Source organism: Poecilia mexicana, unplaced genomic scaffold (assembly GCF_051168715.1).
Source record: "Poecilia mexicana isolate PSO_F unplaced genomic scaffold, ASM5116871v1 scaffold_8, whole genome shotgun sequence".
Taxonomy (NCBI): Eukaryota; Metazoa; Chordata; class Actinopteri; order Cyprinodontiformes; family Poeciliidae; genus Poecilia; species Poecilia mexicana.
The window spans coordinates 18,375,093-18,396,384 of NW_028263377.1; the positions used below are offsets into that span (position 1 = coordinate 18,375,093).

At 42.2% G+C, this 21,292-nt stretch overlaps 1 protein-coding gene across 1 annotated transcript in view; it reads right to left on the reverse strand.

The window, feature by feature from the left end:
- adgrl1a (adhesion G protein-coupled receptor L1a) overlaps positions 1 to 21,292 on the reverse strand; it is a 58,140-nt gene that overhangs the window by 7,269 nt on the left and 29,579 nt on the right. Inside the window, exons 5-22 of the mRNA XM_015002296.2 lie at positions 17,846 to 18,053; positions 17,392 to 17,656; positions 16,232 to 16,559; positions 15,026 to 15,325; positions 13,081 to 13,184; positions 11,905 to 12,090; positions 11,706 to 11,744; positions 9,296 to 9,476; positions 9,069 to 9,191; positions 8,027 to 8,235; positions 6,776 to 6,949; positions 5,983 to 6,186; positions 5,191 to 5,411; positions 4,779 to 4,845; positions 4,541 to 4,632; positions 4,264 to 4,432; positions 2,997 to 3,152; positions 862 to 958 (exon numbers count right to left, since the gene is read on the reverse strand). Coding sequence (XP_014857782.2) covers positions 862 to 958; positions 2,997 to 3,152; positions 4,264 to 4,432; positions 4,541 to 4,632; positions 4,779 to 4,845; positions 5,191 to 5,411; positions 5,983 to 6,186; positions 6,776 to 6,949; positions 8,027 to 8,235; positions 9,069 to 9,191; positions 9,296 to 9,476; positions 11,706 to 11,744; positions 11,905 to 12,090; positions 13,081 to 13,184; positions 15,026 to 15,325; positions 16,232 to 16,559; positions 17,392 to 17,656; positions 17,846 to 18,053 — 3,123 coding nt within the window. The remainder of the gene's footprint in view (positions 1 to 861; positions 959 to 2,996; positions 3,153 to 4,263; positions 4,433 to 4,540; positions 4,633 to 4,778; positions 4,846 to 5,190; positions 5,412 to 5,982; positions 6,187 to 6,775; positions 6,950 to 8,026; positions 8,236 to 9,068; positions 9,192 to 9,295; positions 9,477 to 11,705; positions 11,745 to 11,904; positions 12,091 to 13,080; positions 13,185 to 15,025; positions 15,326 to 16,231; positions 16,560 to 17,391; positions 17,657 to 17,845; positions 18,054 to 21,292) is intronic.

Genomic DNA, 21,292 nt, shown 5'->3' on the forward strand with positions numbered 1-21,292 from the left:
AGACGTGGAAGAACATGCAGTAAATGGCCCGGGGCCGGGAATCAAACCTGGGATAGCTGTAGCCTGTGTGTATGCTGCACTTGTTTTACCACTGAACCATCTGATACCCTCACCTAGATCCGTTTTGACGCAACATCATTGACACATTTCAGTTTGTATTAAAAGTCAGTTTAAAGATGAATTTGTTCGTTCTGAGACTCTTTTCAGTGCTGCTATCATGTCAGTGTCAGACGAATTTGTGTTTACACAACCCTAAAAGGAGGAAAGAGGACAGAAGTCAACTGCCTCACCGTGCCTCTTATATCAACTGTAAAGAAAATACGGTTAAAGAGAGGCAATGTTCAATGATTTTTTTATGTTGTAATCCTGTTGCGTTTTGGCAAGAGTATGTCAAAGCCATTCCAACGTTGCCTCGGGAAACAAGATAAACAGGTAAAAAAGCAACATAAAAAGCCTCCTTTCAGAGCAGAAAGAAGCCAAGCTCCATATATTTCAGCTGTTGCTTCGGGACATCACTGACTCGCAGCTGCTGCGAGCATCACCTAAGTGAAACACAGCAGGTTGCGAAACTCACCATCCAGAGAGGAAAGTCTTTGACCGTCTCTTTTAACTTTTGGTGCTAATAATCGCTATTTGCAAACTGCATCAGTAAATAACCTTACAGCAACACTAGAAAAGCATGAGCACACATTTCATCATCCTGCATGCAGGACTGTGAACACATTTGCTGCGAATTACAATATTTTTTTTCTCCTCTGCTGTGTCCACTCTTGGTTAGTTCTGCGTTTGTGTTTGCAAGTATTTAAGTGTGAATAATTCAAAGGGGGTGAAAGAGCGAGGGTGAAAGAGCGAGGGTCTCACCGCGGTTGAGTGTCGGGGTGCTGTTTATGTCTCCTGCCATGAATGAAGATTCTGTCTGCTTTCGAACCGTGTCGTTCCACATCCTACGGATTCGACTCTGGGGGCAAAGCAGAGTGCAGTGAGTGGCAGATGACACACATTTGTCCCATTTACATGATTCAGGCCATAAAGCAAAGGTTAACAGGCCAAATTAAATTAGTGTGGTGGCCAGTCCTACTGGTGCGCTGTCAGTCTTCTGTCATTGTTTAGAAAACGGCAATATTCACTTGAGTAAATAACATAAAACTGAAGTAATTTTTTGGACTTAAAGAGGAATGTTCAAGGGTCAGCACACAGCTAGAAACTACAGAAAAGGCCCAAAACGTAGGTGTAGTGATGGACCCAAACTTGAACCTGGAAAGACACATAAAGACAATTACAAAGTCGGCCTTCTATCACCTGAATAACATTTCTAGAATTAAAGGGTTAATATCCCAGCAGATCTTGAGGGACTCATCCATGCGTTTATCTTTAGTCACATTGCAATGCAACCGACTCCACCGGTTTGCATAAAAAGCCCGTCAGAAAGCCTCAGCTCACCCAGAGCTCGTGCTCTCATGAAAACTACAGAAATGGAGAGCATCACCCAAGTTCTAAAGTTCTTACACTGACTCGCTTTAGCTCAGAGAATAGACCTTAAAGTATTTTCTTGTTTTATAAACTAACTTTGGCTTGGCACCAAAACACACTAAAGACTTGTTGTTCTTGTAGCAACCTTCCAGATCACTCAGGTCTTCTGGTTCTGTTTTCATTCAAACCAACTTGGCCCTGTGTAAAAGAATAATCACTGTTTTTGTTAAGTCGTGAATTGCCTATTATAACCAAAGAGTTTCTTGGTTCAATTTCACTAGCCTCACACTGGCCTGGTTACTCTCTGACCTGTATAATCAAAAAATCACATTAACAAAACCTTTCTGACAGACTCATTGCCAGCTATTGTAAATGCTTGCTGCCAGGGGTGGCACAACCTGTTATTAAGTTTAGAGGGCAATTACATTTTCACATAGGGCCGGACTGGTTCGACGTTTTTTTCCCTTAAGAAATCAAATAACCATTTAAAAGCTCAGGCTTGTGTTTACTCAGGTTACTTTTGTGTAACTCTGATGATTTGTTAAATTTAAATCTGTAAGGTAAAAAATACGGCACTGAATGTTTTCCATGTTGACTCCATATGCATCCAGAGGACACATATTATATACAGTAAGCTGTGGCTAGATTTTTGTAAATCAGTGTGATAGCTGTAATCAACTCCAGGAGGCTTTGTGTGATCTACAAAGAACAATAGACAAGCATGTCAGACAAAAGAAATTCGGGCGTGGGGTAAAGAGGCGTGCAACTTTGCCACATTATCATGGTGGGTTAATGAGCTCGCGATGCGCAAGATGTGATTGCAGTAGCTGATACAATTGTTGCATGTTATTACATTTTGGAAACGCTTGTTTGTTGATTGTAAAGAATACTCGGCCATGTTTGTTTGTGTCTCATGTGTCTCTCCAAAGATCACAGCATGAACAGGATTTCAGCAACTCCTCTGTGATGGTTTCTGCATCTATATAAATACACGAGCTTCTAAAGATATCTTTACAAATGAGTCATCTCGGATGTACAGCACTGATCTGCCAACACTTTCCGGAAAGGTTGCAGTCAAACTTTCAAAACAAATTGTGAATATGCAGGCGGATGAAACAGGATTGTTTATTTGTAATGATGCAAATGGTGATGTAACACTCTTCATTCCCCTGTCCTACAGAACAATGTAAAGTAAGTTATTCTCCAGAAAACAATCTCTGAATCATAAGTTTTGGTAAATAATCAAACTTCTGTAACACTTTATGCTTCCAAATCTTACATAAGAGAGCTATCGCTCTTTTTTTAGCAATATTCTTACATAGCCACCAATAGTCATATCAATAATTTGTTTTTCCTTTATACTCCACAGAAAAAAAAACAACAAACAAATAGATGTGAAGTCATTTTGCAGCAAAGACAGATTTCCTTCCGATTTCCTCAATGGGAAACACACAATTTGATTATCCAAAAGGTGCGTAAAGACGAGCGTCTGCGTGGTTTTGTGAGCGAGTCTGTCTTGTCTGCACCTGTCTGTGGGCAGCTGCATGGCGAGCTTGGCTGCCGCTGTAGTAGCGGTTGTTGGCGCGCAGGCCGGAGTTCTTCAGGGAGCCGTGGGAGCTGCTGGTGGAGGAGCGGCTGCAACAGTAGGAGTGACGCAGACATTTACTGTACTCCTTATGGACCTGCGAGAAGGAATAAAAACAACACCGGCGAGGTGAGCGGGGTTGAAGGAATGATTCATAAACTGAGAAATATAGTTTCAATAGGCTGAATGCAAGCTGGGTATTTCATTCGGCAATTTAAAAATGTACCAAATGCAATGCATCTAAGCAGGCATGATGAATTTTAATTACATATATTACACTGGACTTAAGAGTTTCTTTAGATAATTATTAATTAAAGTACCCTGTTATTATGGAGGCTCTAGTTGAATGAAGTGATACTAAACTTGCACTTCTTACTAAAATAAAAAAATATATATATATTGCATGTTCATTATGCAATCAGTGTCAAGATCGTTATACTGCTTTGCAAAAGCATTCGAACCCATTTAACATTTCCACTTCACAACCACACACTTTTATTTTATTTTTTTATTATTTCATGTTATGACCTGCACAAAGTCATTCATAATTCATAAGTGGAAGAACCACCTTTCGATGCAAAACAGCTGCAAGTCATTTCAGGTATCTTTCTAGCAGCTTGGTATTTTTAAAAACAGACTTGTTTGTCGTTTTCTTTCTAAAACAGACTCAGCATGATGCTGCCACCACTGTGCTTCAACACAGGGATGGTGTGATGTTCAGTGTAAGTTTTCTACATTTCGTTTTTGTCTCATCTGACCAGCGCAACCGTTACAGCACGATTGTTGTGTTCACTGGATGGCTTGGGCGAAACTGTAATAAGGACAGAAACGGGATTTATTTGAGGCCAGATTTATGGAGTACGTGATAAACACTTGTCCTTTTGACAGATTTCTTGGTGTTTATACTAATGCTTGCTGATGTTCTCCACAGAATCAAGTTACTGACAATAGGTGACTTCTGAAGGATTTTATTTTGTATAATTATTACTTGAGTATCAAAGTGGAGGAGGATAAATACAAATTGTCACAACACTTTTGTATTCGTAAAACACTTAGCTGACAACCAGTATATAAAATCTTTCATTCATTTCACATTAATGCCCTTATAAGTAGGTCTATGATGTAACAATTCCAACAACATGCAAAACATGAACACATTTAAGGCAGATGGATATTTTTACTAGACTTTAAGCGATTTGTTTTGCTACCTTCTTCTGCAGTGCACAGTGGAAGATGAAGATGAACATTCCCTGGAAGGCATTGAAGGTGGTGAACAGGTAGGCCATGATTACTGTGTTCTCATTAATAAAGAGGAGGCCAAAAGCCCATGTTAGCCCAAGCAAGAACAGCAGCGCAATGGCCCCGAGAGCCCATGACCTGAGAGAATTGGACAAAAAAAAAAAAAAAAAACGGAAAATAAGAGCTCATCTTAGGGTGGTGTTCAACAGAAAAACTGATTCAGGTTATTTAATAACTAGAACTAACTTTATGTTATCCAGACGACTCGAATCTGGCTTGAGTGCTGACGAATTGCGAATCATTTTATGGAGCGTGATCATGAGGAAAATGAGGTTGAGCTACAAACACACGATAAAAGAAGTTAACAAATCCCGTCCGCAAATGTATTTGCATTGTTTAGTTTCCCAAAATCAAAGGACCTCTCCATGAGTACTCTTCATTTGAAAAACTGAGGTGTAAAGAATAGTGTTTGACAAGCTAATACCATAATAACAAATGACACGGGTCCAATGAAGCTCCAGATGAAGTAGTTATCCACTCGCAGCCAGCATCTGGAGTGGCACAGAGGAGAGAGTTATGTGCGGCTAAGCTCAGGAACAAACATACAGACACACCAAGTCATGTGCACGCATAAAAAAAAAAAAAAACACACACACACACACGCACCTACACGCACACACACACACACACACACATGCGCACATTACATCCCTGTCTCAGCGGATTATGTTATAAAGGCTAATAATCGGGCTTCGGCTAAGTGTACTCAGAAAACCCGGTCTGTGGGGAGGCACGAGAGCCACTCACACAGCACTGCATATTACATTTCCAGCTGGGGGAATAACATAATCCTACTTCTCAATCTGCAGGTGCAAAAGGCCTGTCTTCACACGTACGCTTTCTTGGTCCCATAGCTCCTGTAGTCTATGGCTGCAGAGATGCCCACCACCAGCGCGGGGAAGCAGTAGCCGCACAGATAGTAGTACTTTTTGCGCGAGTACTCGCTCTCAAAGACCTCCACGAGCATGAGATAGAGTTGCACACCCTCCAGACACATCCAGGAGAAGGCAGCCAAGAAGAAAAAATGGAGAAGGCCAGCAAAGATGGGACAGACGATCTGAGGGCAGCGATAAGGAAGAAGGATGACAGAAGAGAAGAGGAGTGAAAGGAAAAAAAAAAAATTAGGACGAAGTAAGAGGAATCATTGAGGTTAAGACATTTAACCAAGCGAAAAACAGGGAGAGGACAGAACAGGGTCACTATCAGGTACCGAACACGAAAAAGGGGGGAAAAAAAGAAAAGCTGCCCCTCGGTGACTGGTGCTGTGCATATCATTGAGGGGTAATTTATTACCTTGTCTAGTAAAGGTTTTATAGAGTAAATTAATGACACAATGCCTCAGCTTCAGTTTCACAGCAATTCAGTGGGAAAAAAAAGTTTGTAAAATCACCTGAGTTGTGCTGTAAATGTCATTCTCAAGTTAATTATGCATAGAAACTAACCTGACCTTTTGACTCTGTCTCATTTACAACATATAAGCAAGTAAATTGAGTTCTAAAGGAGGCTTCATAGCATAAAAAAAAAAAGGACACGCGCTTAATTACCAAGGGGGGGGGGGGCAACAAAATCATGCGTAAAAATGTATACAAAGGAGGCGAGGGAGGAGGTTCTTTGGCTGAAAAACTCACGTGATATTCCGTCTTGTCGATACCGATGAGGAAAAGCAGCTCGGCGATAAAGAGGTTGATGCAGAGGTTCTTGTGGATTGTATTGCGGTCAGTCTGCAGACCCCGCAGGAAGCAGAAAGTGGAGATGCAGATGGCCAGACACACCAGGGAGATGACGATGCCCACCCAGGTGATGACGAACAGGATGAGTTCGTGCATCCGACCCTAGCGGATTAAAAAGCGACAGAGAAAATAAACAGGTGTAAGGAGTGTTGAAAGGAAAACGGTGGGGGTGTGGGATTAGACACAAACAATTTCCCTGTGTCAAAAAAAAAAAAAAAAAAAACTCCAGAAAAAAACAGAATGTTGTGAAGGAAGAATAGTGGGACAGAAGATAAGCAGCAGAAACAAAAGAGGGAAGGATGGAAAAAAGGGGGTAGGGAAGAGAAAGAGCCAAATTGCCTTATTTAATATTTGTAAATATATGCACAGAGCTAAAATGTGAAGACAAAAGACAAGACGTTCTGAAAAAAACATGACATTTAAATCCATGTGAATGTCAGCTAGAAGTAGTGGGACATGAATTTGTAAGCTGTTGCCTCCCTGAATGTCAGCGTGAAAGAAGAAAAAGACAAAATTCAAAACAAAGAGCCTGTCAGCCTTGAGAAGGGAACATTATTGTGCATGTGTGTGTGAGGGTGTGTGAGGGTTTGTCAGTGAGTGAGCGCTAATGCTCACGCGAGCGAATGTCGGCATAAATTAACCCACTTCCATCTTAAATGTGTGTCTGCGTGCCACGCCCTCGCCGCCTTACGTCCGCCTCGTGGTGAGCCATTAGCACGGCGAAGTTGGTGAGGTGGCTGCAGGAGCACGTGGTGTGTGTGCCGTTGGTGTCCAGCAGCCTGCAGCCCTGCGACGACCACTGGCCCGTCATGGAGCGCTCAGAGTAGTTCCAAAACGAGCAATTAGGAGTGTAGTAATTCTTGTTCTGCAGAAAAGATGGTCATCGAATGTGTTAAAACATTAAAAAGATGATTTTAAATGACGGTTTTAAATAAGGGCAATTATCCAAGACAGCCACCTCCAACAGTATGCAAAAAAATAAACCTAATAACTGGTTGTGTCACCCGCTGGCTGCAACGATGCTATCAAGTGTTTGTGATAACCGGTAATGAGGGTTTTACATCTCTGCGCAGGAATTCTGTCTCACTCCTCTTTTGCAGGACAATTTTAATTTAGCCACAACAAAGAGGTTTAAAACATGAACCGGTGTGTTTGAAGTCAATCAAAATTGAAGCCAATTTTGATTGACTTTGGCTGAGCCCCTCGCAAAAATTTTTATTTTTCCTTTTTTTTTTTTGAGACACTCAAATGTGAACTTGCTGGCATGGTTTGGATTCTTGTTTGACTGTCGGAGTGTAGGAGTGTTAGTTTTACCTCAGATATAAAGACATGCAAACTTTAAAAAAATTTGGTCTTGTGAGATAACGTTTTATGGTTTTCCAGGCATATTTTTGCTCTCTCTCTTCTTTTTTGACTTTTAAACAAACATGGATGTTAAACGAAGCAAATAAGGTCTCCAAAGCTTTACATGTTTTTGTTGAGTCACCTGTAAGCTTTTAATTTGGTAGGTCACAGTTCACAAAGCTTTCTCCTTTTTGTGGTTGGCTGAAGTCCCAAATTTAAAAAAAAATGACTTTGCAAATATTCCGGACTGATGTGAATGAGTTTGGGTCTCATCTCTTCTTAAATGTCTCAGATCATGGCAAAATGTTTTGCCGTTTGGGATTTGTAATCCCACTTCATGTCTAACATGTTCTATTTGAATAATATTTTAGTAATCAGGCCTGAATGTGGCCAGTGAAATTGAACTCAGCTTCCATAACAGTTAATTCATAATTTAACAAGGACAAAAGTCCAGAATGATCTGAGTAACATTTCTTCTGCAATACATGAAAACAGCATTTGAAAACTTCAGCTTTTGTTTGACGACTTAAAACCATTTAAAAAGAACCCCCCCCCCCCCCCCAAAAAAAAAAAAAAAAAAAAAAAGAAATAACACTACCTGAAGATGTTTGAGTGTGAAGATGACTGGCTGAGTCAGAAACACTCTGCTGGACTCTTTGTTGATGGAGGCGGCGATTACATGGGAGTTGACCGCCAGTTGCTTCCTCTCATAGTTCGGTCCCTCCATTTCTATTTTCACCGTAGCATTCTCAGTGGACAGGAAAGACCCCAAATTTTTGTACAGAATGAACACCACTTTTACTTGTCCTGCAAAAGATTACGTGACAGAGCAAGAATTTAATAATAAGGTATGAAAAAGACCACAGTTATTTAAGAAGGGGAGCTGCACGAAACCATGAGGGAGGGAGTAAAATAGAGTAACGAGGGCATGATATGGAAACAGCAGCAAAAATGGCAGAGACGGAGAGCAGAGAGTGACGGAGTGAGTGAAAGGGAGATGGAGAGAGGGAGTTAGTGAAGGTTAGAATGATGGTAAGGACCGTTTCATTTTGACTGGTGCAAGAGAGCGAGATTTAATGTGGAGGGCAATGGAACATTCATCCCTCAAGCATTCACAGATCTCTTATTATTCCATATGAATATTTCATGTGGGTTTGTTTCAATCATTCTAATCTCGTTCCCACTGCAGAGCCTAGCGGAGGCAGAAAACAGAGGGAGGGTGGCTGCTGAAAGAGGAGGGGAGAGAGAAAGGATGATGCGGTGGGAAGGGGGGAGGTGGAAACAAGAGAGATGTGACACGGGGATAAGATGGTGGAAAGACTAAGCAAGGCAATGAGGAAAAGAAAGGAGAGAGAGTGCTGAGATAGCTGTGCCAGGCTGGGGCCGATTGTAATCTACACGCCTCCCCAGCTATTCTATTAAGAACTGCTGTTAAGAAACCATCAAGAAAAGAAATTGTCTCAGCGCTTCTGTTAATCTGATTAGGCTGTTATTATGAACCAATAACTTAGTCAACTGCATGCAGATTGTTTCGAGATTGCGCAAAAATGCAAATGAAAACATAAGCGCGCTGTCCTTATAGGAGAGCGCGGTCTTTCGGACGTAGGGGGCGAGGAAGTGGAGGGGCGAGGGCTGCTGACCGTTCCGGCTGTACTGCTTGATGGTGGAGGCTGAAAGCTGGATGGTGCTGTCGCTGGCGTAATTCTGCGGGAACGACAAATCCTGAAGGTCCATCTCCGTGTTGACGACGTGCACCTCCAGATCTGGCGGTGAAAAGACAGAGACGTGAACCCGAGGCAGAGCTTCACCCGGCGGATCGGAGTCCGTCACGTCACTGTCCACAACACAAGCCAAACTTTTCGCTCACCGACGCTGGGCGCTCGGTCGGAGAAGCGGTTCCCGTACATGTTGTTGGCCAGGAGGAAAGCTCCTTTTTCCAGGACGTCCAGGAGCATGGTGGCGGTGTGGGCCTGCTCTGTGCTGTTCATGTCCTGCCAAGAGTCCAGCGCCTCAGGACGGAGCAAGTTGTCCACCGTCTGAACAACCGCCTGGAGTAGAAGCATGTCATATTATCACAAATGTCTTATTTTAGTTATATGAGGAGTTACAAAAGTCAACATTTAGAAGATTGTTCCTGATTAGCTGGTAGGACTAAATGTAAAACAACAAGAAGGTCATAGTGACTACAAATAACGACTGGTGACCAGAGCAAGATAATTGGGGTCAATTACAAAAGTGTTTTTTTTCTGACTCATATTCTAATACATATCTTTTTACTGATCTAGTGCCCAATACTTATACACTAACAGCTCACATTGTCAATGATAGTATTCATGTGGAAACTGGTTGTAAGAGAACACTAATTTCCATATCCTTGAGCCGTTTCATATTGACGTCAGAGAAAGAAGCAGGAAGTTAGAGATCAACAAATAACAGAAAATTTCATTGATGCTCTGCTTGGTCCTTTTGAACAGTCCAGACTCATCTGTCATCTGTGAGGAAATCTCAGCGTCAAGGTAAGAATCTACTAAATCCGTAATTACCTTTAACATTTAACAAACAGATCCACGCAGAAGGAGTGTTCTGTTTGTCTTCTGCATTCATTTTGTGGGTATTTTACTACTTTAGTGAGGAACTTTGAGGATTGGTATCCAAACATACCAATGCTGGTCGTGGAGGAAAGTGTTGACTTTCAGAACACAATTCTTTCATTTTACTGTAAGTTGACATTAAGGCAGTTAATTTCTCAATTTACGCAGTATAAATTATCTTGATTTAACAATTGGTAAAGATCTGTTGGGGAGGGAATGGTGAACTGAATCAATCAGGACATGTGATTGATACATCTCTACAGTAACGACAGTAACGATTATTACTTCTCGGTTTTGCGTCACTTCATATCCAATTCAGAGTAAGCCTAATTCTGGATGACTAATTATCAGGCAGTCGCTCATTAACACTGTTTTTAAGAGCCTAACTCTTGTCTCAGGAAGTGCTATTAGCTGTTAATTACCTATCATTAATTACCAGTTTGCTCCTGAATTTGCTTATCAGTGTCTTTGTAATGATTTATTTTGTGTATTAAATGATGCAGTCCAAACATGTTTGATAAGATATTTAACTTACAAGTTTACTATAATTATTTCCTAGAAGCTTACCAGGCTCCTGCAATAAATTTGTTATTATGCCATGTCAGACATATTACCATTCTATTTCACACTTACAATTCATTTAATGGCAATTTTGATGGTTGTATCAGCTATCCAATTTATTGGAGTAGTCTGCTTGATGAATCATGTAATTCTCTTGCTCAGACCTCTCAAAATGAAGGATAGACTGCTGTGTGGAATAAAGAGCACTGCCGTTAAGAAAACGAATCGAGCATCAGAATGCACTCCATTCGTGGCAGAGGAAAAAAGGCCGAGGATGTTTGTATGTTATCCTTGGATCAGCGGTTATTATGCAAAGCTACCTTGCGGCAAGTGACACAAAGTAATAGCCCTGTAACATTCGGCGCCGCATGCTTCGCATTCGTCCTGCACAAACGGGGACCATAAGACGTGGGGGTCATATTACAGCAGGATGCAGAGAGGTCAAGGCGCATAAGAGAGTGGCTGCTGCAGAATGCTGCATTTTATCATTACAAAGCAGCACACACAATGCTTTTTCTTGATATTAGATAAGAGCTCTCCCAGAGCCAAAGATATTGCATACATATTGAAAACGCGAAGAAGGGTGTCATAAGACAAACTGTTGCTTTTCATGGTGTAGTCAAATTAGATTTTCTCCAAGCAACAGATATTGTACCTTATTGTGCAAGATGATGAAGCCAAGGCTGATATTAAACATACACCTTAAGCTCCATCACAGCTCAGCAGGATTATGCTGCAGGCAGACGAGTTCTTTATGAAGTGACACAATTTTACAAATATACATAACAATAACACCAGTAGTAAATAAATAATAATAATAATAATAATAATAATAATAATAATAATAATAATAATAATAATAATAATAATAATATACAGAGTAAGTTATTTTAATGTGTGGAATACATTTAATCGCAGTGAATGCTGTCTGTCCTTCAGCACGAACCAGAGGTTTTGTAAGTGATTATCCCAAAGACAGGACATTAATTCTGCTGTGGAGCCTGAGGAATTTTATCCACACAAACCCAGCCTGCTCCAGCGTTTAATCTTGCCTCAGTTATTCAAAGTCCCAGAACAGTTTGATTCCAGGCACTTAAAGAAGACAGATAAAAGAAAAACGCCTACCTGGATGTACGCCCGACAATTCTGCTCCCGTTTCTGAAACTGGAGAGAAGAAAACAAAGCATGGATTTATTCGACTGAAAAAAAATATATAAAAAAGGAGAGATATTAAAATGTTTCATAGTCCACGGAGTAAAGAAGAACCAGAACGCTGCTTTCTAATGTTTGATTTGTGCGCGTGTCCAATTACGCCTTCTTGTACCTTATTGTAGTTTCGTCCAGCTGATTCTTTATTTCTGGGCTTCAGGGCTTGAAGCTGGGCGTCCAGTATGTCCAGCAGCTGCTCAATCAGCCGGACGGTTGAACTAATATCACCGGCTTGGATCCGGCCTCGCGTGTGGTTCACCAGCTCACTGGCTATGTTAGGAGCATTCTCCCCACTCTTTATCTACAGGAAAAAAAAAAGAAGGAAATATTCCGATTTATTTGCAAATCCCACACACAGAATTCCCTCTAATATTAGGTGGTTTTGTGTCCTTGTAAATAAAGACAGACCGTGCAGAACGCACCATGAAGTTTTTGTAATTCTTAGACGTTTTTCACCTGCAAATTGCAGTCGCTGCAAACACGCAGCTGCAATTGATTTTTTTCTGGTAAAGTGGATTCTTCCAATGGCAGTTCTTTAAAGGGTGACGCCATTTATCCTTCAAAGCACACACGCACTAGAAATGTTTCAAGGAAATCCATCAGCAACATGCACGGAGAAATAATTAATATGTCCAATTTAGCTGCTTTGATCACACATGCGGTTTGGATATTTAATTATATCTGAGCTTAAATGCTTGTGGATCAGTGCAAGGCTGTGATGTTTAGGTACTGCGCAGAAGGAAGATACAGTTGAAGGCAGAGATCGATATCTGGAGTGGCCATAGCAAAGCCCTGATCTCACATTTGTGAGCAGGGTTGGAAATTGCAAATGGGAATTCTTAGAAAATGTACATAAACATCTGAACATAAACATGCCAATAAATTCTCACTTTTATTTATCATTTAGCAAAAAATATTCTTACGTGACGGGAAAATTTGTTCTGATTTAAGACCAGACAGAAAAAAAAGGTTTATGCGTCTTGTTTTAATGTAAATGTGACCCAAACTTTGCAGGAATTGTGAGACTGCAGGAGTTTTTTGGGGCTTTTTTTTTTTTTTTTTGGAACAAATGCAGGCTATCGTTAATCTAATTACATTTGTGGGGTGGGGGGCAAAAATCATTATTTAATCACAATGAGCACACGCCTTGTAATAAAAGACCTCTATTTTAATCAGGACAGCCTTGGATATATGTTAATGTTTCATCATGTGTGGACAGGGAAGGTGTCCAGGGGAGAAGGGCAGAAGAAAGGGACGGACCTCTGACCAGGGATGTGGCTCTGGGTCTCACCTTCTGTGCCACCTGGTTGACCCACGGGGAGGTGCAGTTACTCAGGTCAGGACCCCGTGGGTTCCAAATGACCTGGTCCGCCAAACACTGGAACGAAGCGATGCCTGGAGAAAAGGCGGGTAGGAGGAAGACGGGTGGAGGGGAATGGAGAGATAATAAGCATTAGGTGACTGCAATTAAAGGGGACAGTGTGAAGGAGAGGGATGAACAAAGAGAGCTTGTGATAGTTTTTAGCCTAGCGGAATTAAACAGAATTAATTTTAAATATGCAATACTCAAAGTGTTTGAAGACGAGTACGAAGAAGGAGGAGGGAAGAAGAGGAAAACAGAGAGAGAAATGAGACTGAATGGGAAAAGGTTAAATAAGACGATAAAGACAGTGAACGCAGGAGGAAAGACGGAGGGGAGCCGGAGGGGGGGCTACCGTATTCTTGTACCTTCACATAATATTTCATCTCTGCACACAGTCACACATAAAGAACGTCAGGTATGATTCCTCACTGTCGAATAAAAACACCTGATGGAAGCGTGCGCCTTCCGCAGAATCTCATTTCCACTCTGGTGTTTTTTACTCAGCACGAGGGTTCAGAGGAAGGACACCATGCAGGGACAGAAGCAGGGAGGGGTCTGTCTGCTGCTGCTGATGCTAACACAAATACCCAACATCAAGTCACAAAGACAAGGCGGAGGAGAAGAGGACGGTTACCACATAGGACAAAGAGGGAAGCAAATTGGACGAGCACAGATGATAGAGATAACGGAGCAGCGCTTCGTAGTCATAGCGGGATCATAGCAGATGTGGTTTTGTTTCATCCGCTTCTTTCTCGCGCTCGCCTGCTGATTTTCTTCTTCCTCTTTTCAACTTCTCTCGTTTTCTCCTTTATCGATCAGAGAACTGATTCATGATGAGCAATTACATCTGCTGCTAATTAAACGTTAAGATAACATTAAAAAAAAACCCCCAACAAAAACAATTCGAGAGGAAGACCGAGTGAGATACCGTTCTTCGTTTGACTTTTCTTTTTTGACGGCTAGATGTCTGACGGTACGGCAAATAACACGGAGGAAAGTGAAGTCCGTGTTGTGCGGCCTTTCATTTCATTATGTGCCACTTTCAATCAGCTCTGTTTCTGTGGGAGATGAGCCTTTCATTTATGGAGGACGAGCTTTTATCTGTGAGTCCTCAGAGACGGCGCGCACTGGTGAGACCAGCATGGGGACAGAAGGAGGTAGAAGTGGAAAAAAAAACAAGCAGGAGAGCACAAACATCCTGACGGCTTGGGAATGTGTGAGAACATATACGGCACGGGGACTTACAAAGATGGAATATATGCATTATGGGAAGATTTAAAACAGAAGTGTGCAGGCACATGCAGTGCCTTGCAAAAGCATACATGCCCTGTTGAAACCACAAGCTTTAATGGAACTCATAAGGATCGCATGTGACACACCAGCTCAAAGTATAAATCTGATACGTGTTTATTGCTATTTTATACACTTTGGAGCTGAATTCTGTAAGAAAACTAGAAGCTGCAAAATGCATTAATCACCTTCCAGCTGAATAACACCCAAGATATACAGCCAGGACCACAATAAAATGGTTTAGATCAATCATCACATATTACAATGACCCAACTAGGCCCAAATGAAGTTTTGTTGCAAGAAAAAGTGAGGTCAGCTGTCTTTCTCCAACCTAACTCAGCTTGAAAAAATAAAAAAATAAAAAATGTAGAATTGCTGAATATAGATGCATGACCCACTTTTCAGATATTAATTTGTGGGGAAATTTTGAGAACCTGTATCCTTCTGCTGCACAATTATTATCCACCTTGTGTTGGTCTATAAAATCCCAGTTAAATACAATGAAGTTAAGAATGCCTTTGCAAGGCACTACATGCGGTACAAGTGCATTTTAAACAGAAGAGCTACATGCTAAAATCCTCACCCAGAGATCCTTTAGGACAGGGTCGGTCCACAGTTTCCCCTCGCTGAGTGGTCGGCCACTGGATTCCCCGAATGAGCTTAGTCTCACAAAAATGCCGATCTGGGCCTTGAGGAGCAGGAGGAGGAGGCGGCCGGCGAGTGATAGGTACGGTGGCTGTGATTGGACGCAGATCTGGATGCTTGTTAATGGAGCCGATTGGGCGTGAGGTGGGAGCCAGAGGTCGTACGGTAGAGGGACTCGCACTGGAGGTGAACGATCTTGATGGTGGAGTAGGGGTCACTTGGGTGGTGGTCAGAGGCCCTGAGAGTAAATTGAGTGGTAACAGAGAGTTTGCATCATAATAGAGGCTGTTGAGCATGTGTGAGAAATCAAACAACAAATTATACATAAAAGAAATTAAGAAACGAAGGACATATGAATATAAGACGTTCCTCAGAAGCTTAGTTCAAAACGTAGTTGCTCCGTAATCGGGGTGACAAACAATTTTTTTAAGCCTCTCAAAGAAACTCTGGGGAGCAGAAAGGAGGCGCCGGGGAGGACAGCATCATCACAATTCAGAGATAAATTAACAATTTATCAAATGCATCAGAGAAGTCACCATCACTAACAACCGAACCTAATGTGAAGATGAAAGCAACACATCACAACTACAAAATCCTAGCAGATCAAACACAGTCAGCGTGCGGCTCTGCGAGCGCTGCCGCCTGCTCGTCTCCACCTCGTTTCTCTCTGCGCCTAATCTCAGCTTCTTGCCCGTCTGTACGCAGCTCAGACTTGCAGCACATCGCAGTCGTCCCCTCGCACGGATGAACTGCCGAAAAGCAGCATGCCACACCCTTTTTGACATTCCAGTTGATCAGCTGATGATGACTTTTTCATTATTCATGACACTCAACTTGATGTGAGGTGCCGCAGCAGTCGTATGAGGGAAAAAAGCTATTCCATATTATTATTAACACGCTGGAGGATAATTCGCAATCTGAAGCCCTCGAAATTCAAAGAAGCATATCTTACATGCGCCATCTGAAGAGTTTCTCAGATCAAGAGAAATAGCATGCGGTGGAGACTAAAATATTTAAGCTGTTGCTGAAAGAGCGTTTTACAAATTTGAGCAAAGTGTCTGCGAGACAAAGCATAAGTTCCTGGTTAACGACTCCGTCATAGCACATTATGTCACCGTATGCTTTCCTTGGAATCACTGCTCACCAGTGGTGGGGTCCGGTGGCCCGAATTCGAGTGGGTAGCGCAGCACGTTATAGTTATTCCAGACATACAGCTGGTTGTCTCGAGGGTTGTAGTCCACCGAGGATATGTACTGGTAGGGGTTCGGAAAAGCGATGTTGACCGGCTCCTCGCGCGCACGATTGGTGTTGTAGGCATACATCACCAGGTCTCCGCCTGCTTCACTGTCATCGTCCTGGTAGACTGAGCGCACCGCGTACAGAACGCCACAGGCCATGAAGGCGTTGGACGCCATCCTCTTGTCGAAGCTCGTCTCCCAGGTGCCTTCAAAGCGTAGTGTGTAAGGGTTAACCTGCGGGTGAAGAGAAAATGAAAACGACTAAGTAGTTGATCAGAGAGCTTTAACACAAAGAAGTGTCACATTGTGATATGAAAGGAAAAGGCATTGAACTTTTAGGATTTCACATTTAAAAATCTACAGACCGTGTCTATGTAGCTACCCAGTTTGAGTCAATACTTTGTGAAACCACCTTTTTTCTGCAATTCCATCTCCAGAGTTTGAGATGTGTCCAGTTTGCACATATAAAGATTAAAATGTTTGCCAACTCTCTTTCCAAAATAACTCAATCTCAGTAAGCTTAAACCTTTGCCACAGGTTAGTGATTTATTTGTTTGAGCTCTTTCGGAGATAAGACTTGTATGTTTTAAAACAAACAAATTAAATAACAACTGATATTAAAATAGTAATACTAAACCAACTCTTCACAAAGGGATCCCATTTTGAGATTATTTTGCAAACAAAGAAAAAACTATGCATCCTGGTATTATCGAGGATGATGTGCATCTTTTTAGGTCATAATATCTCCAAAGTCAAAATGATTTGTTTTGTAGACGAGATGCAATGTAAAATAAATCAAATACTAATCTTGCTAGCAAAGATATTTCTTCATATGATGGGATTTACAATGTGACCCGAAATATTTCTGATTATATTTATACTGCTCTTTTTTTATCAGACAGCAGCCTCTCCTGATCTCATCTGTCGGTGCGGGCTTGTAATCTCAGAGAAAGTTACTCCTCCGTATTGACGATTCGCTGGACCACTCGGATGAGATTTCTGGATAATCTAATCCTGCATTTGCAATCCATATCCCTTTCCCCGCGGTGCACCACTGGTCTCCCACCTGGCTGACCACCAGTCGTCCGTTGTTGGATTCGGTGGCGTATATCACCCAGAGGCCGTTCTCGTCCACGGCGAGGTCAATGTCCGACTTCCCCCCCCAGCGGTACGGCGACGTGTCGTGATAGTTGGCGTTTGTGACAATGGCTTCACCGCTTTTGATGCGTGTACGCAGGTCATACTTGACAATGTTTCTGGTGCGTTCTTTGTTGTAAAATACTGCACCGTCATAGACTACGAAGCCTGTGCCATCGACTCTGTTTGGTAACCTGCAAAAAAGAAAGTAGAAAAAAAAAGAGACAAAGATGATTAGCAAACCAATGTATGTGGCGCAGTACAATGCAGAAGCCGCAGTGGGGCCATTCTGATATCCCTACCCATATCCACATCAAAAGCCAATGAATCGATACAGCAACAGATGCCATTTGATCATCCAAGGCAGTGGGAGATGCACTCACTTGTAGGTAGTCGTGGCTCTGTTCTGTTTAAAGTCTTCCCAGGAGGCATACTCATACAGCATGTCAGTGCGATAGGGGGTCCAGGGCATGACATACAGACGATCCCCAGACTGCAGAGGGTCCTTACACCATGCCCCCGCCTGGTGCTCTGCCTCCTGCTGAGAGCTGGGCACCTGCACCCGCAGCAACGTCCCGGGGCACACAAAAACTGGAGAGGAGCAGTAGCATAACAAACAAAACAAAAGAAAAAAAAAAAGAATGAGGGAAAAATTAAAACAAAGCATAGCAATAATGACAGTTATCATGAAGATGGTAGGTGAGGAAGAGAGAGAAAAGAAATTGGGGGGAAAAGACCAGAATATGAAGCAGGGGAAAGAGATTGTGAAGGCTAAAGAGAAAGCTCTGAGTAGATAAAAGCAAGTATAGAAATGAAAAGACTATAGAATAGCTGGAGAATGGGTGAGAGAGATGGAAATAGGTGGTGAACATTATCAGATTTGAAATGAGGGAACACATAAAAGCTCATTTGAAGAACTTGAGCATTGTGTTCGAAAAACATTTGAATATGATGAATGGGAGATTTCTAGCTGCAGTCGTCGCTTAGATGTAGTCGCTAATTTAATTTATCTTGGCCTACTTTTTATTTGATTGTGCATTTTCTCTTTCAAAAGGCCTTTGCTTCTTTGCTCTGCACCTGGGTGTTAGAAAAAAAAATATTGTGGAGATTGTTTTATTAGAACTCAAATTTGGATCTCAGTCAAGAGTAATGCCTCCAAGACAACCCCCCACCCTCACCCCCCAAAACTCATTCTGGGGTAAAGATGTGAGGTTGCATTAGCTTCCCCTTCCTCTGCAACTGCGACTCAGCTTCACACACAAACAACATTCCCACTCGCAAACAGACACTGAAGCTCAACGAAAAAGTTGGAGAATCCATCCAACAAATAAGACACATATACACACTGCACAGAGACATCGTCTATTTTGGACTGGTGGAGGTCATCCACTGGGGACTGGTGTAAATTGGCTGTCTGATGTTGTGCGTCCCTGAGTGCCAGAGATGCTGCCAAGGGATCCAACGGGCGTGTCAGGTTATCTATGAGCAAACCTGTGGGCATCCACAGCACTCTGACATCACAGAGGTCCCAGCAACAGAAAGTAGTGAGGGTCAAGGGAGTAGCAGAATTGGAAGCATTACAGAATAAAACAGCTGAATGGTCCCCATGTATTCCATTACCAGTTTATCTGCGTGTCTCGGGGGCTCACGGTTGCAGCAGAACCAGACACCTGCTGGTCACCTCATGACTGAACGCATCCCTGAACTAATTAGACACTGCAGGGACATTTGGACGCAGACAGCACAAACGAAATCGCAAGCAGACTGTTGCCATTCACACAGGGATACCACACAAGCATCTCCGCACACAAACCTACACACACACACGCACACACGTACAGTACATATCCTGTCAAACTGTAACCGTTTGAGTGATGGATCAGTCTAGGCTCAAACTGTCTTGAATATTGCATGGATTCTGGCAGAGGAGGAGAATCCCAACAGAGAGGATGGAGGAGTAAATCAAGGCTCCCATAAATCCAGCTTTCTCTTTGTGTTTTCTGCTGCTGCTGCTGCTGGTAGTGGCTGGTGATCTGTGCTGCTCGGTCTCCTAGGAATCAGCCTGTTCTGTCTGAAGGGTCCAACAGGGATTGAGACTGCCAGCCAAACAGGAATCTAATCAGTCAGGCACAAACAAACACTGAATAAAGACTCCTCACGAACAGGAGGCTTGTCATGCTCCATTGTCGAACCAAAATGTTTACTTGAATGTATTGAGACGGGCTAAGGTGTTCGCTCCGAATATGTAATTATGAGTGACTGAAATGTGAAAATTATTAGAGGATTAAATACTTTAAAGAAAGGCTCAAAAGGGTGATTTTGTTTTGTTTGTTTTTTTTCTTTTGCTGAGGATAAAATAAGTGGATAAGTGGAAAACGACCAACACAAGTAGGACACTCCCTGAAAAGTACAATGGTACTGTAAATAGCTAAATAAACAGTAAAAAGGCTTGGTATGTAGGTGACCCATAAACAACACTGTGCCTCAAGGTAGTATGAAGGACACAGAAAAACAAACATACAAGCCTACTTCTCTATCAACAAAGTACTTTATTTCCAATTACCTAAAACAGAAAACACATCTATATTTCTATCAAATGTTTAAATTTAATCTAGGATATAAAATATGTCTTGAAAGCAAAGTGTATTCTGGTGCATAAAGAACATCAAAAAAATAGAAATAAAACTTTAATAAATTTAGCCTAAACCTGAAATACTTTACTACTATAATACTATGTGACATATTGCACCTAACCCCCTTGCCTTGTACCAAACAGGTTGCATTCTGTACTCTTTTGGCCTCATCAGTTCACTAATACAGCAGCCCAGCAGAGACTATCAGCCTTGCTCCTCCACGACGCCCTCCTGTCTTCCTCCACCTCTTCCCCTGCAATCATTGGACATTGGTTTATTCTAATGAACTAGTGGCAGGGTTGGATCGGTGTCAAAGGGGCTCATCAGTGGCGTCTAAGCTGTATGCACAGACCTTGAGACTCACACAAACACTCTTATTCACACATTCACATGCCAAACAGAAAGAGTGGCCACGCTTCACATCCTGCAAACCCTGCCTGGGGGGCTTCATTAAGTCTGACCTGCACTCCCCAGCTTTCCCCGGCTGCTTTCCTGTTTACCGGCTCTTCTTGGCTTTCCTTTGCTTCGCCTCCCTCCCAATTGTAACTGTGAAGTGTTTAACAGCAGGAAGCCAGAGCAGCCAAACTCTGGCTGCAGAGACGTATAGTACAAGAGGCTATTATGACCACAGAATGAATGAGGTATTAGGAATAAGGCATTAAGCATTAGGCATAAGTCTTGAGATTAGGCATTATCCTAGTCTGGCTCAAGCAGGTTAGCTTCCATAGAGCCATCTGGGATTATGTGAGATGGATAAATAGATTAATTCCTCTTTGGCTACGGATGGAAATCTTGGAGTCATGATCATTTCAGTGAAGCTACCATGAAGCACACACACAACACTTTTTTTTTTTATACCCTAAACCGGCCAAATGACTAATGAAACTTACCTTATCAGGGATTAAAACGCAGGCTGTAGCTATCGTACTCAAGGCTGCCAATTACCACCACACATACTGGGAAATGCTGCCGTAATAATTGACTATTTATCTCTGTAATTCCTTTCCCAGGCACAGGTCAGCTTTTACTTGTCAATAAATGAGGCTCCGGTATGAAGCAATGAAAGCCTGAGAACTTTCTTGAAAATGACAGCAAAAACCTCCCATTAGTGTTTAGCATCCATTTGTGATCGACCAGTAAAAGTGAACACTGACAGCTTTCGGCTAAATTTAGACCTTTCATTTTGGCTGTTGCCTG